The 14,575-nt window shown below is 35.3% G+C and overlaps 1 protein-coding gene across 1 annotated transcript in view; it reads left to right on the top strand.

The window, feature by feature from the left end:
• LOC150086801 (sodium- and chloride-dependent taurine transporter-like) overlaps positions 1–14,575 on the top strand; it is a 299,102-nt gene that overhangs the window by 256,485 nt on the left and 28,042 nt on the right. The window contains exons 11-12 of the mRNA XM_090372759.1: positions 1,546–1,646; positions 12,886–13,056. Coding sequence (XP_090228885.1) covers positions 1,546–1,646; positions 12,886–13,056 — 272 coding nt within the window. The remainder of the gene's footprint in view (positions 1–1,545; positions 1,647–12,885; positions 13,057–14,575) is intronic.

Below are 14,575 nucleotides of genomic sequence, written 5' to 3'. Positions count from 1 at the left end.
ACATTTTTATAAGATACCATAGCATATATTTAATTTTCCCAATAGAAGAAATCTATACTCCAAAATAAAATAAATAGTTAAAAGAATAATTTTTGGAATCATGATAAACTTATAAATACATCATTATTTAAACCAATTTTCTAATTTATTTATGAATGAAATAATATTTTTAAATTATTTAAAGATTCCATAGCACCAAAGCTATCACATCATGATATTTCTGTTTGGTTTTAGTGTTTCCTTTTGCATTGGTACTTCCCTCACCTCCAGTAGCTAAATAACATAATAAGGGATCTGCCAAAATATAACCCCTTCCCCATCAGAAATGAAATTCAAACCCTTAATTTGTAGCATTATCTAGAGATTTTCAAAGAAAATTTGATTTTTTTTTGTATCTTTAGCCACAACAAATGCCTCTGAAATATTTCCTAGCTATACTTTGGGTCCTGCTACTGAAACAGAAAAATTAATTTACTATACTGTAGTCTATTTTTTTTTTTAAGTGCAATAATGAGACTGCTAGCTGATATAACTTAACTATCACTAGAAATTTTAATTAATACAGTATATCCTAAATATGCAAAATTTTAAAAAAAACTAATCTTTTTACAAATAAATATTGTGAATTTAGAGAAGTTTGTAATTTGGTTTATCCATTGACATAACCATGAATAGTTTGTTCGAATGCAGGAGAATTACATCTCTATACTACTAATAGTGTTAAATTGCACATGTCACATCTAACATGATTAGAACACTTATGAAATATCTAGGCAAGTTTTGCATTAAACTAATTAAAGCTGAAAAATTTTAGTAAAAAGTATTTTCTTTCTGAACAACAATATAATATAATTTTGAAAACTTCAAACTTTTGTCTTCTCCATTTTAAATTAGATAAAAAAAACTGTTCAAATTATGCTTGAAGACAGCACAAGTTCATTATTTCAAAAAAATTTTGAAATATTCAATTTAAATAAATAAATAAATATCAATTCATTCTCTAGATGGCCAAGGCCAGAAGAGTTTACAGATTCATCACAACTGCATATGTATTGAATTATTAATGGCAGCCAAATTTTCAATTCCATATACACTGGGCTGTCACAATGGGCTGTGCATTCATTTTTTGTGGCAGCATACAGGCTCAAACTTGCAACCCCCTTATTTGTGGTCACACACATTAACCATTGGACCAAGTGATATATTGTTCAGAAAACATGATATATTGTTCACAATATTTCCATGACAAGAATACACTAACTACACTTATTTTCAAAAACTAAATGTAAACTATTTGCAAAAGCTGCCCCAAAGGTTTTTTTTTTTTTTTGTAATACTGTCCTGGTTTAAAGTTACACACATCAGAAAAATTTTCCTTTTTAAATTTCTGTACAGGTAGTTCAGTTGTCCTTTGATCCCATTTTAACATTAGATTTCATAATCAACAATACAACACATATTCCTTAAAACTTGTATTCCACTTTTCTTGTATCTTTAATTTTATTTAAATAATAAAAGTTCTTAAAAATAAAATTATCTCTCTAGGTGTAGGGCGCTTTTATGATAACATTGAAGAAATGTTAGGATTCAGATTGAATCCCTGGCTTCGTATATGCTGGACTATTATTACACCAACTATTACTGGGGTGAGTTGTTATTTCCTTTGAGTTTGTTTATAACAACTTTAGAACTTTTACTCTTTCAACTAAAGGTGAACCTTTCAAAGTCATGTGAGAATCAATTTGTGTGAGCAGGAACAATGAGAGAAGCTACTAGTCATATGCGATGATCAGCTCTGGCTCAGAGCATTATTGTGATTGAATAATGCATGTTATGCATGTCCTTCACGATTCCAGATGGAACTAATTAATTATCGTACTACAGCCTTGAGAGGTTTGTCTTTAGTTTAAAAGGTATAGGTTATGAAATTTCACCATGTATGTAGAGTGATATATTCTTTCTTTATTGGCTATTTCATTTGATATTATTTTATATAGTAGTATACACCCAGATTCATTTCTGGTATTACAAAATAAATGCTAATGGCATTCTTATTCTTTCTCGAATGATGCGCACAAGGGAACAAAAATTTAAATGGGAAAAGAATGGTTGCAAGATAGCTGTGAAAATTTGCTGGAGAGTGATTGAGTGTCAGACAGACAGGATTCCTCTTTTGGAGCTGTGGAAGTAGGTAGTTTGAATAAATTCAAGGAAGGATTAAAGAACTTTACTGTAGGAACCAATTGATAATACCACTTAAGACTTATGAAAAAGAAAACACTAAACCCACAACAAATACAACAAATTACTGCTGCAGTTAAGGTTGGCAAGGTGCACTTCTGCTTCTGTATACAAAGCCTATGCTCAAAATGAAATACAATAAAAATATAAATAAGAAAAGACAAAATAACATTCACCTTTAGCAGTCAAATGCACAATCTCCTCATCCCTTTCCCAAGAAGATATACACCCACATCCACCAAAAAATGAGTACCACTCTTATGATAAATAGAAAATAGGAACCAGGAACTCACATGCACTACCTCTTCAAAGGGATCTCAGCACTTGCAAACTCCAAATAGAATGCTGCAAACTCACAAGCACTAGCTCTTCAAAGGGACATCAGCAATAATGAACTCCAAAAAAGGATTGTATTTCAGTCATTGACCAATCATTAACTAACAAAATGTCGATGAATGTCTTCTGTACAATTTCAACCAGACAGAAAGTAATGAATAGAACTTGAAACCATGTTGGTTCCTATAATAAATTATTTTTGATATAGACATAACACAATCCATTATTTTTGTTTTCCTTCTTCCCCTTTCCTACTTTGATTAACATTTTCTTTAGTCCCACTCTTCCTTTTGTTTGAAATCACCACTTGGTTTCTTTATTGTTTTAGTTTATCTATTATTTGATTTTAATTTAGGTTTGTTAAATCTGTTTATTCTTAGTTAGTTCAATGTTAATTTGCATATTTACATTTGTTTCAGATCTATATTGACTGGCTAAGCAATGTTAAGTTTGTATTTTCTGTTATGTTTATTTATTTAACATATAGGAGGTAGTGGTTATAACATACTTTATAATTTTGAGTTCTGTTTGGTTTGGATCAATAGGAAAATCCTTTATCATTTTACCTGATAGCAGTCAGTGACTGAAATATGATCCTCTTTGGAGTTCACAGGTGTGGATGTCCCTTTGAAGAGCCAGTGCCTGTGACTTCCTGTTTTTTTTTTTTTTTTTTTTTAATATAAAAATGGTGCTCATTTCTAGTGCATGTGGGTGTATGTCTCCTTGAGTAGGGGTCACGCATTCACATTACTGAAGGTGTGTTTTTTTGTCTTTTCTTATTTACATTTTATTTTATTTTTCATTTCATTTATTTTGAATAGATGGCTTAGTACATAGCATAGGAGCAGAATTGCACCTTTCCAAGTTCAACTTTAACTGAGAAGTAATTTGCTTTATTTGGTTTTAATTTCTTGGGAGAAAGACGTGGGAATTAACTAATCATAATAAGAGATTAAACAGTACTGCATTCCATGTAAATTTTAAAGGCAAAAAATGATTGAGTTTTTTGAAGCAAGTTAGAAAGAAAACGTTACAGAAAACATTCCAATAACTCAACCATTTAGAGGCCAATTTTGATGATGTTTCAAAATCCTTGTGGATATAGTTTTCAAGTTTAAAAAAAGGAGCTGACTGCCCATATTTTAAACTTTCATTCATGTGGACACTGAAAATGGGCCGTTAGCAGTGGGCTCATTAGCCACACGTAGTTAAAAATATAGCTAAAATCCAAATAAATATAGTTTATTTGGATTTTAGCAAAGCATTTGACTCAGTCCCTCATGAGGGGTTACTGTATAAGCTTTAAGAGGTTGGGATTACTGGTAAGATTCTAAGATGGATTGCTCGGTAGCTGCAGGACAGAAGGTAGAGGGTTGTGATTAATGGATATTCTTGAGATTGGTGTAACGTCAGGAGTGGGATTCCTTGAGGATCCGTTCTTGGACCAGTGTTGTTTCTCATTTTTATAAATGACATCAATGAAGGGATAGAAGGCTTGATGTCAAAATTTACAGATGATGTTAAGATTGGCAGAGTTGTTAATGATCAGTACCAAGCAGCGCTCTTTCAAGATGACTTGAACAGATTTCAAAGATGGTCAGAGAAGTGGTAGCTGTTTTAATGCTGCTAAATGCAAGGTACACTTGTGGGAATAGCAACCCACAAATAAATTATATACTTTGTGGGATTGAATTAAAAACAGTGGAAGAGAAAAGGGATCTGGAAGTTGCAATATAAGCAGATATGAAGTTTTCTGAACAGTGTAAACAGGCAGCCAAGAAAGCCCATGGTGTGCTATCGATGATTTATTGAACATTATCCTATAGAGATAGGGAGGTCATAATCCCACTGTATGAGGCAATTGTAAAGCCACATTTGGAATACTATTCAAGTTATATAGAGACCTCATCTGAAAAAAGACATTGAGCTTCTTGAAAGGATCCAAAGATGGGCAAATGGTGAGATCAGTAGAAGGACAACTGTATGAGGAAAGATACCGGTTATGTGGGCTACAGAGCTTGGCAACCAAGCACCTCAGAGGTGACCTAATTGAGGTTTTATAAGGCTCTGAGAGAGATTAGTAAAATGAATGAAGGTGGAATTCTCACTGTTATAAAGAATTCTTGAATCTAACCAAATAATCAAAAACTCTAATTCATTTATTAAACACTTTCTAATACAATTGTGTAGGAGCACTCAACTCATTACGCCTCATGAAAGGAATAGCACATGAACCCCTGTGATACCCTAGTAGTTATGAATCACTAATTTGTGATGTTGTGGTAGCTGATCCCTCTGGTTTTTTTTTTTTTTTTTTATATATTTGTTCAATGGCTGTTCCTGATACTGACTGACAACCATTTTCAATCGTCTGCACGTGGTAGAGTTAGTAAGATTTAAATATTGTAAATTACTCGGTACCCACTAGCCTTGCTACCCTGCAAGTCAGGCTGTCATCCCCTGGAAACAACTTGTTACTTTTAACTCTTACTACCCTGTCACAGCTCATAACAAGGGAGATCCACCCCCTCTGATTATCTCTGAGTTCTGAAGGATACATTGCACCTTTAACACTCAGTGGTGCTCTAAGCTTAATAACCTTGACCCTTGAATACTTCTTCCCAGCTAATACAATTCCTCCATGTAACTGCTCTGCTTATATGTTCAACAGTAAGAAATACAAAGCCAAAGCTTTGTCACAAAAAATTTCACTAGTTGCCCTGGTGAAATAACTGAAAACAAATCTCATTGATTAACTCTAAAATAAACTGCAACTAAGTATAATTTTATATTATAGTATTTCTAATGGTTAACTACAATGCTATTGTATGTAATACTACTTACATTTATAAGTTCATACATCATATTAATGATGTCAAAATAGGTATGAAATCTGCAACCCTCCTAGCAAAAAATATTGTACCGAGGTTAAAATTGAATAAATAAATTAGGTAGATGATGCATCAGTATACAGTAAACTCTAAAATCCAGCAATTTACAATAGAGAATTGCTTAAATTCCAGCATGTTTTTTGCAAAAAAAAAAATAAAAATTTAATTTAAATTCAACATTTTTCACTGCAGAAACATTAACCTAAGGAAATAATTCAGCACTTGAATCAAAAGTTGGTGCCTCCGTAGCCAGGTGGGCAGGAGCAGCAGCTGATGATGTTACCAACAGTAAATTCTAAGTGGGAAGCATTCAAGGAATTAATCGTGGAAGCTACTAAAAGTTTCATACCTATTAAGAAATATTGTTCAAGGTTTAGGCCTAAATGGTTGTCAAATGAACGAATGAGACTCGTAACAGAGAAGAAAAATGCATGGGATGCATATAAATTATCAAGCGACTCAGAAGCCTATGGCAGATATAAGTTAATCTGTAATCAGGTCACAAAGGAGGTTCAGCAGGTGAAGGCAGATTACGAGAAATCCTTGGCAAAAGATGCTAAGAAAAACAGCAAGGATTTCTTTACTTATATAAACTCTAAAAGGAAGGGGATGAATCTGATTGGTCCACTTGACATCGATGGTTCGACTGTCGATGATCCTGCTCAGATAGCAAACAAACTGAATGAGTATTTTGCATCTACATTCACACATGAGGAATTAGCATTAGCATTAGTAGAGGCATTTGATGCAAGAAAGCAAGCTTATGCAGCATCAGCCAAAAAAAAAAAAAAACCCACTTCCACTTCACCCCTCTGTTCGTTCAAAATACCTGTCCAGCTGAGCCTTAAACTTATTTAGGCTATCAACCTCCACCACAAGGGATGGAAGTCTGTTCCACCAACCAACCACCCGCTGGCTAAAGGCAAATTTCCGCACGTCTATCCTACATCTGTCTTTCCTCAATTTGAATTTATGCCCTCTCAGGTGATTTTTCTGAGCTAGAGGAAGAATCCCATCAGCATTGAGCATGCTTAAACCATTCAAGGCTTTATACACCTCTATCAGATCACCTCGCTGGTGCCTAGTCTCCAGACACTGTAATTTGCAAAACTTAAGCCTTTCTTCGTAAGAGCACCCCTTTGTTCCATTCACTAATCTTGTTGCCCTTCTCTGTACTCGTTCCAGCAGCTCTACATCCTCCTTGAAATGAGGCCTCCAGACCTGTATACAGTACTCTAGGTGTGGCCTGACCATCGCCTTATACAATGGAATAATCACCTCCTTATCCCTGCTGGAAAAATTCCTGTATATCATTGACAATACTCCATGAGCTACTCTTGCAGCCCATCTGCACTGCTCAGAGAACTTCATATCTGCCTGCACAACCACCCCCAAGTCCCTTTCATTCTCTACCACTGTCAGTGTAGTACCACAGAGTTGATACATTGCTCTGGGGTTGCTGTTTCCCATGTGTAGTACTTTACATTTGTCAATGTTAAACTTCATTTGCCACCTCTCAACCCATCTGCTCAACCTTTCCAGATCCTGTTGCAGCAGCATAGTGTCAGTAGTGTCCTTGACAACCCTGCCAACCTTTGTATCGTCTGCAAACTTGGACATTAAGCCCGATATACCATCATCAATATCATTTATAAATACAGAAAACAATAATGGACCCAACACTGAGCCCTGAGGGACTCCACTAATAACATCAGTCCACGATGAGCAGTGTCCATTGATTACCACTCTCTGTCTTCTCCCCCTCAACCACCCCTTTATCCATAGCAGCAATTTGCCTCCAATGTCACACTGCTCCAATTTGTGTAGCAGTCTTCCATGTGCAACAGTATCAAAAGCCTTTCTAAGATCCAAGTATATAATATCAAAGTTATTCCCTGCATCCAGTTCTTTTGTGACTGCATCATAGTATCCAATCAGGTTGGTCAGGCAAGACCTCCCCTTAACAAAACCATGCTGTGTCTGAGCTATAACTGAAGTCTTGTCTAAATGATCCTGCAGTGCTTCTTTAACCAGTGCCTCCATTAATTTTCCTGGAACAGAAGTTAAGCTCACAGGTCTATAATTACTTGTTTCAGCCTTTGATCCTCCTTTGTGAATTGGGGTCACATTTGCACATTTCCAGTCTATGGGTACCTCCCCTGAGTCCAAGGAAGCTCTCATAATTATGGCTAAGGGTTTGCTTACTTCCTTTACTGCCTCCTTTAATATAACTGGATAGATCCCATCCACCCCGGGTGCCTTTCTTGTGTTTATCTTCAACAGTTTCTCCTCCACTTTACTCCCAGTTATTTCAAGATTCTGTAGCTTACTGCTAGAGTTGAATACACCTCTGGCATTCCCCTCGCTGAATAACTCCTCATGTGTGAATTATTAAGGTAAACCCTTAGCCATAATTATGAGAGCATCCTTGGACTCAGAGGAGGTTCCCACAGACTGGAGATGTGCAAATATATCCCCAATTCACAAAGGGGGATCGAAGGGTGACACGAGTAATTACAGACCAGTTAGTTTAACTTCTGTTCCGGGTAAAATAATGGAGTGCTGGTTAAAGATGCATTGTAGGATCATCTAGACAAGACTGCAGCAATAATTCAGACACAGCATGGGTTTGTTAAGGGAAAGTCTTGTCTGACAAATTTGATAGGATATTATGATGTGGTTACAAAGGAACTGGATGCAAAAAATAATTTTGATATCATATATTTGGATTTCAGGAAAGCTTTTGACACTGTTGCGTATGGAAGACTATTGTACAAATTGGAGCAGAATGGTATTAAGGGTAAGTTGCTACAATGGATAAAAGGATGGTTAAGTGGGAGAAGACAGAGGGTGGTAATCAATGGGTGCTGCTCTTCTTGGACTAATGTTATTAGTGGAGTCCCACAGGGTTCGGTGTTGGGTCCACTGTTGTTTTGTATATTTATCAATGATATTGATGAAGGTATATCAGGCTTAATGTCAAAGTTTGCAGATGATACAAAGGTTGGCAGGGTTGTCAATGACAGTAATGGCAGTGTGCTACTGCAACAGGACCTAGATAATTTGGGCAGATAGGCTAAGAAGTGGCAACTGAAGTTTAACCTTGACAAATGCAAAGTACTACATATGGGTATAAGTAACCCCAGAGAAACGTACCAACCGTGTGATACTACACTTAAGGTGGTAGAAAATGAAAAAGACCTGTGAGTAATTGTGCAGTCAGATATGAAGTTTTCTGAGCAATGCAGACAGGCTGCCAGGGCAGGTCATGGGGTTTTGTCGATGATATATAGGAATTTTGCTAGCAGGGAAAAGGAGGTGATTATCCCTCTGTATAAGGCAATAAGGTGTCAGCCCACACCTTGAGTACTGCGTACAGGTCTGGAGGCCTCATTTTAGGAAGGATGTAGATTTACTTGAGCGTGTACAGATAAGGGCAACAAGATTGGTGAGGGGAATGAAGGGATCCTCTTATCAAGAGAGGCTTAAGTTCTGCAAATTGCAGTGGCTGGAGACTAGGCACCTGCGCGGTGATCTGATTGAGGTGTATAAGGCCTTGAATGGGTTGAGCACGCTGAATTCTGATGGGATCCTTCCACTTGTTCAGATTACGAACCTAAGGGGGCATAAATTCAAATTACGAAAGGACAGATGTAGAATAGATGTGCGGAAATTTGCCTTTAGCCAGCGGGTGGTTAATTGCTGGAACAAACTTCCATCTGTCGTTGTAGTTGATAGGTTGAATAAATTTAAGGAGGAACTGGACAGGCATTTGGAGGGAATGGTGTGTGTTTTTTTTTTTTTTTTTTTTTTGGCTGATGCTGCATAAGCTCATACATTTGCTTTCTTGCATCAAATGCTACTACTACTACTGCTTCTTGATTTGACCGGGGTTCGAGCCTGTGATCACCAAATACGGAGGATGCGGAAAGGTCAGGGAATGAACACCGCATATCCCGGAGCAATATGGCCTTAGTTGCTAATGCTCCTAAAAAAAAAAAAAAAAGAATCAAAAGTTTCTGCAAGAACTCATGCAAAAAAAAGGATATTTCTCTCTTTATAAGATGATTCCAGGACTATCTTATCCTTTTAATTGTTTTTTGGCTAGCAAGATTTAAGCTTAGATAATAGCAAGATTTTAGCATAGATAATACAATGATCTTAATTCTCACAGCAGGACAAACATTTCAAACAAGTATTTCATTACTTTCAAATGGATGCCCTTACAAAAAGGTTAATTGGCCATTTGTTTAAAATATAAGCTACTTGTATGACAGGTTGTTTGAGGACTAACTGAACACTTGTTGGATAGCAGGTGGTCTCTAGTAACAAACAAAACAGTTGTAACACTTTTGATGTGAGTTTGCACATGGTATATGAAATCAGAGTTTCAGAGTTGTAATAAATTATTTATATTTTAAATTTTAATAGATAAAACTAACCCTTTGTTCAAGTTTTGTCATTAGAGACTACCTGCTGTCTTAAGGAATCAGTTAGTAGTCTCATCCTTTAAACAGATGGCCAATAAACTTTTTGGTGAGGCCATTTGTTTAAAATTAGGGCAATACCAGGGCAACTTTTTGCAAAGGAAGTATGTCCCAGGGGCTCACATCTAGTGAGTATGGACTGAGCACACCCAGGATCCTGAGCTGGACACCATCATTCTTCTCTTCCTTGGTGATTCCTCCCCCCCCCCCCCTCTCTCTCTCTCTCTCTCTCTCTCTCTCAGGGTAAGTTAGAAATTTTTTTTTAGCTGGTGCAACAAAAGACTCAGGCTTCCTTGCACCATATGACTAATGATAATAATGATAATGTTCTGCTGTAAGAATTAAGACCACTGCATTATCTATGCAGTTTAAATTTTGATAGCCACAAAAACAGATGAGAGGACAAGACAATCCTGCAGATATCTTATAATTTTTGAGGCATAACTTCAGACTATATTATAACTTTGAATTTCTGCTTTTTAGTGCTATCTTTTATTCAGTAAACATTGTAACTTAGCTTAAATTGCTGTTTCAGATTAAAATTATGTGGCTGGTCATAAAGATACAAACACTGATCATTCAGTGCTTGTCTGACCAGTTTGACATCACTTTTAAAATAGCTGAGGGCAATAGAAAATGCCCAGTACAGGTGCAACTGAAAAAAATGTATGCTTCATTGAATTTAAGGTTAATCTTTTCATATAAATAGCAAGTTACTGATGCACACAAACAGTATATTTAATTCTGCTCAACCAAGGTTTGCCACCATTACAACTAATTGTACAACTTGTTAGCTACATGACTAAAGTAGGTAAAAAAACAACAAACAGCTCAAAGTCACTCACTTTGCTCTCTATTCATACTAACACTCTGGAATGGTCTTGAGCCATCAAAATTTGGTTTTTGTTATTACATGTGAGGAATTGATTGAATTTCTCTACAGTACATTTAATTAATTAAAAATGTCATGTAAATTGATAAAGACTGCACATTCCTCTTTATAATTATTCCTTAAAAAGAACTGTTAATTTTTTTCTTATCCTCTAATGTGAGACATTTTTTTTCCCTGAAATATATTCATTGATATTCTGTCTAATACTGTACAAGGCACACATTAAAAATTAATGTTACTGTACAGCATTTGCTGTACTGTAATGTCAGTTTTACAGTACAGCATTTGCTGTGACTATGTTTATTGTCATTTGTTTGTTTTGAACTGTTATTCACATTTTAACCACTAGCACCACCTTTTAGACGTTATAAATGTTTATTTAACATAATTAGATTATTAATAGAATTTTGCAAAACTTTTTAGAATATCGTATCTCAACCCAGTGTTCTAACCCCACAGCCTGAAGACAGGAAACAGTGAGTTCCTGAAATGAAGCCAGAATTGTTTAAGTGTTGGTGTTTCAATTGTTCAAATTGTAGCATTTCAATTACTTAAATCTACCACATGATATAATAGTGATCTCAATTAATTAATTATCTCACAATAAATAAGTTCGATTCTTATTGCTTTAATATTCATTTAATATTCATTGAAGTGTGCTTCTCTAAAACTGCTCAACCATTAGGCATGAACCTAAACTCTAGAAAATTTTATAATCCAGCATTTTTAGAGTTCACTATATAAATTTGCTTTTTTAATATTAATGGCTAAAATATTGAAGGTTGTTCATTTTAATATGGATTTAATCAAGAAATATAAAATTATGTGAAACCTTGAAAAAGACATGTTATAAAATTTGGAAGAAATAACATTATTATCAAATGAATATATATTTTCAATGATAATGTTACTCAAATTGCTACTCTAAATGACAATGTGAATAAATTGTATTTTTTGTTTAAAATTATTTTATAGCATTGATACATCCATTGATAAAATGAAGCCTAATGAAACCTAACTTTACCTGAGTGTGTATAACCTGACCTTTTCAGGTTACATACACTCTTGTGTGGAAACATAACCTAACCTGGGTTCATATTTGTAAAAGGTCAGATTTTTCATATATGAACTTTTTTTACCTGAAAAATCAGATAATCTGACCTCTATGTCAAATATGAGTATTTAATTCAACATATGTAGATGAGATGTTTAAATAAAATGTGATTCTTAATTTAAAAAAAAAAAAAGTTTATAATATTAACTCTTTTGCATCCCAACATAAAAATGTTTCATTTTCCTTCCCTCCATAGCCAGGTGGGAAGGAGCAGCAGTGTGTAGCACATGCTTCTTGATTAGACCGGGGTTCGAGCCCATCACCGCCAAATACAGAGGATGCAGAAAGGTCAGAGAATGACCACCGCATATTCCCGGAGCAATATGGCCTTAGTTGCTAATGCTCCTAAAAACCAAATAACTAACTAACTAGCTAAAAAGATAAAATTCCATACCATTTGATTAACAACAGCCTTTCTATATTAGGAGAAACCATGTAATGTATGGCTTCTCCTAATATTGACAATACTGCAATGTACTGTCTACTCATAGAGTTCAATTGAACTCTAGCAGTATAGAGTTCAGTTGACAGCGAAGCATCCAAATCCATTGAAATCTTAGTGCTTTATTGGCTATGTAAACTTTCCTGCAGCTAACAAAAGTTGACAAATTGCTGTTGTTTCATAAAAAATATATCAGTTGGCCCATCGTGTATTTAAGGGAGAAAGAGAGAGAGAGTCAACGTTAATGGGTTAAAATTGCAGTGTATAATCTCTCTCTCTCTCTCTCTCTCTCGTAGTAAAATGACATAAAGTATGTGATAATTATTTTCCACTGTAAATTGAAACATTATAAAAATATTTTTATTTAAAAAATATTGTAGTTCTTGAAACAAAAAGACCAAGTGCACAGCTTAGGTCTTACCTATGAAAATCAGTCTAGATGAAATATTCCTGCACATTTTAAATTATCTGTTTGAATTTAGGGAATCTTTTTGTTCAGCCTTATCACTTACAAGCCCTTAACATACAACGTAATATACGAGTATCCACACTGGGCAATCTTTCTTGGTTGGTGCATGGCCCTTTCTTCAATGCTGTGTATTCCGGCATATTTCCTGTACAGGATGTTAACAACTCCAGGCACACTGATGCAGGTAAATTTTATTATATAGATATCTTTGCATGTGGTTTAGTATTCAGAGAAACTATATTCTAAGTTAGTTTTTCTCCTGATAAATTGTACAACCTTTTTGAGCCTATGATCCATTGTAATAAGACTATTGTACTATGGCTGTTGTAATTACGACTTTTCTGCTTGCAAAATAATTGGTTTGTACCATAGATCACTAAACCTAATGACCTATAGGGTGAGGATATACTATGCCAATGGCAGGAATTCATACACTAAAACTAAGATAAGCTATAACCTCAGGGTTCAGAAGGAAAAAAGAAAGACAGGAAATGAGGAATGTAATATAGTTAAAAAAATTAGATGTTAAATCACTGTTGCATTAGTACAATCCAGAGAAATAAACTGTTAGGCATGTACTGCAATATGTAGTATTCGAAGCAGTTTGGACTTTTTGCATCATGGCATTAGTCGCCCATGCACTATAAAAGCCAAACCAAACTAAATCTAAGCAGTTACTATTCTGGAAGCCAGGATACATTCCAGGATTTTGGATGTTTTGGATGTACATCCCAGGAAGTTACTATTCTAGAAATGGAACACATTCGAGGAAGTTACTATTATAGAGTGTCATGTGAGGAAATTGTTCAAGGTATGGTCCAAATGGATGTCAGAACTGATGCCATAAAAACCAAAGCCAAACCAAATCGAAGCAGTTACTATTCTGGAAGTCAAGATACATCTCAGGATTTTAGATGTTTTGGATGTATGGTCAAAATTGATGTCAGAACTGATTACCATCAATCCCATGCATCTTTCTTCTCACAGAGAAGAAAGATGCATGGGATGATAATAAATTATCAGGTAACTTTAACTCCCACAATAAATCCTTTGGATATTTATTCCACATCTCAGTACTATTTAATATTTTTCATCCACAGTCACATATCAGGAAATTTTTAAACTTGAGGATACCAGTGGCCTTACTAATATTTGAGAGTTACTTATTTTATGATAACTGAAAACAGACTTGAAACAAAGTTTACAATTCAAAGTGAACACGGTATCAGGATCTCATGAAATCTATCCCAGTATATTGAAGGAAGAAATGAACGAGGTAAGCAAGCCTTTAGCAATAATAATGAAAGCATCCTTGGAGTAAGACAAAGTCCCTACAGATTGGAGATGTGCAAACATTTCTTCTATTCACAACAGTGGCTAAAAGGGTGAAGTGGGCATGAGCGGGAGCCTGGCAATCGAAAGGTTGCGGTTTTGAATCCTGCCTCGGGCTTGAATCAGAGTAGTGCAAAAACCTTGGGAGGTACATTATGGCCACAGAAGCCGATGCATCTCAACTAAAAAAAAAAAAAAAAAAGAGCTCATATAACACGTATTTACACTACGAATTAGCATTAGCATTAGTAGAGGCATATGCTGCAAGAAAGCAAGCTTATGCAGCATCAGCCAAAAAAAAAAAAAAACTTCCACTTCACCCCTCCGTTCGTTCGAAATACCTGTCGAGCTGAGCCTTAAATTTATTTAGG

Source organism: Mastigoproctus giganteus, chromosome 4 (genome assembly GCF_048544385.1).
Source record: "Mastigoproctus giganteus isolate SK-2022 chromosome 4, ASM4854438v1, whole genome shotgun sequence".
Classification (NCBI taxonomy): Eukaryota; Metazoa; Arthropoda; class Arachnida; order Uropygi; family Thelyphonidae; genus Mastigoproctus; species Mastigoproctus giganteus.
The sequence above is the reverse complement of the archived record's forward strand: the minus strand, read 5'-3'. Positions and strand labels throughout refer to the sequence as shown.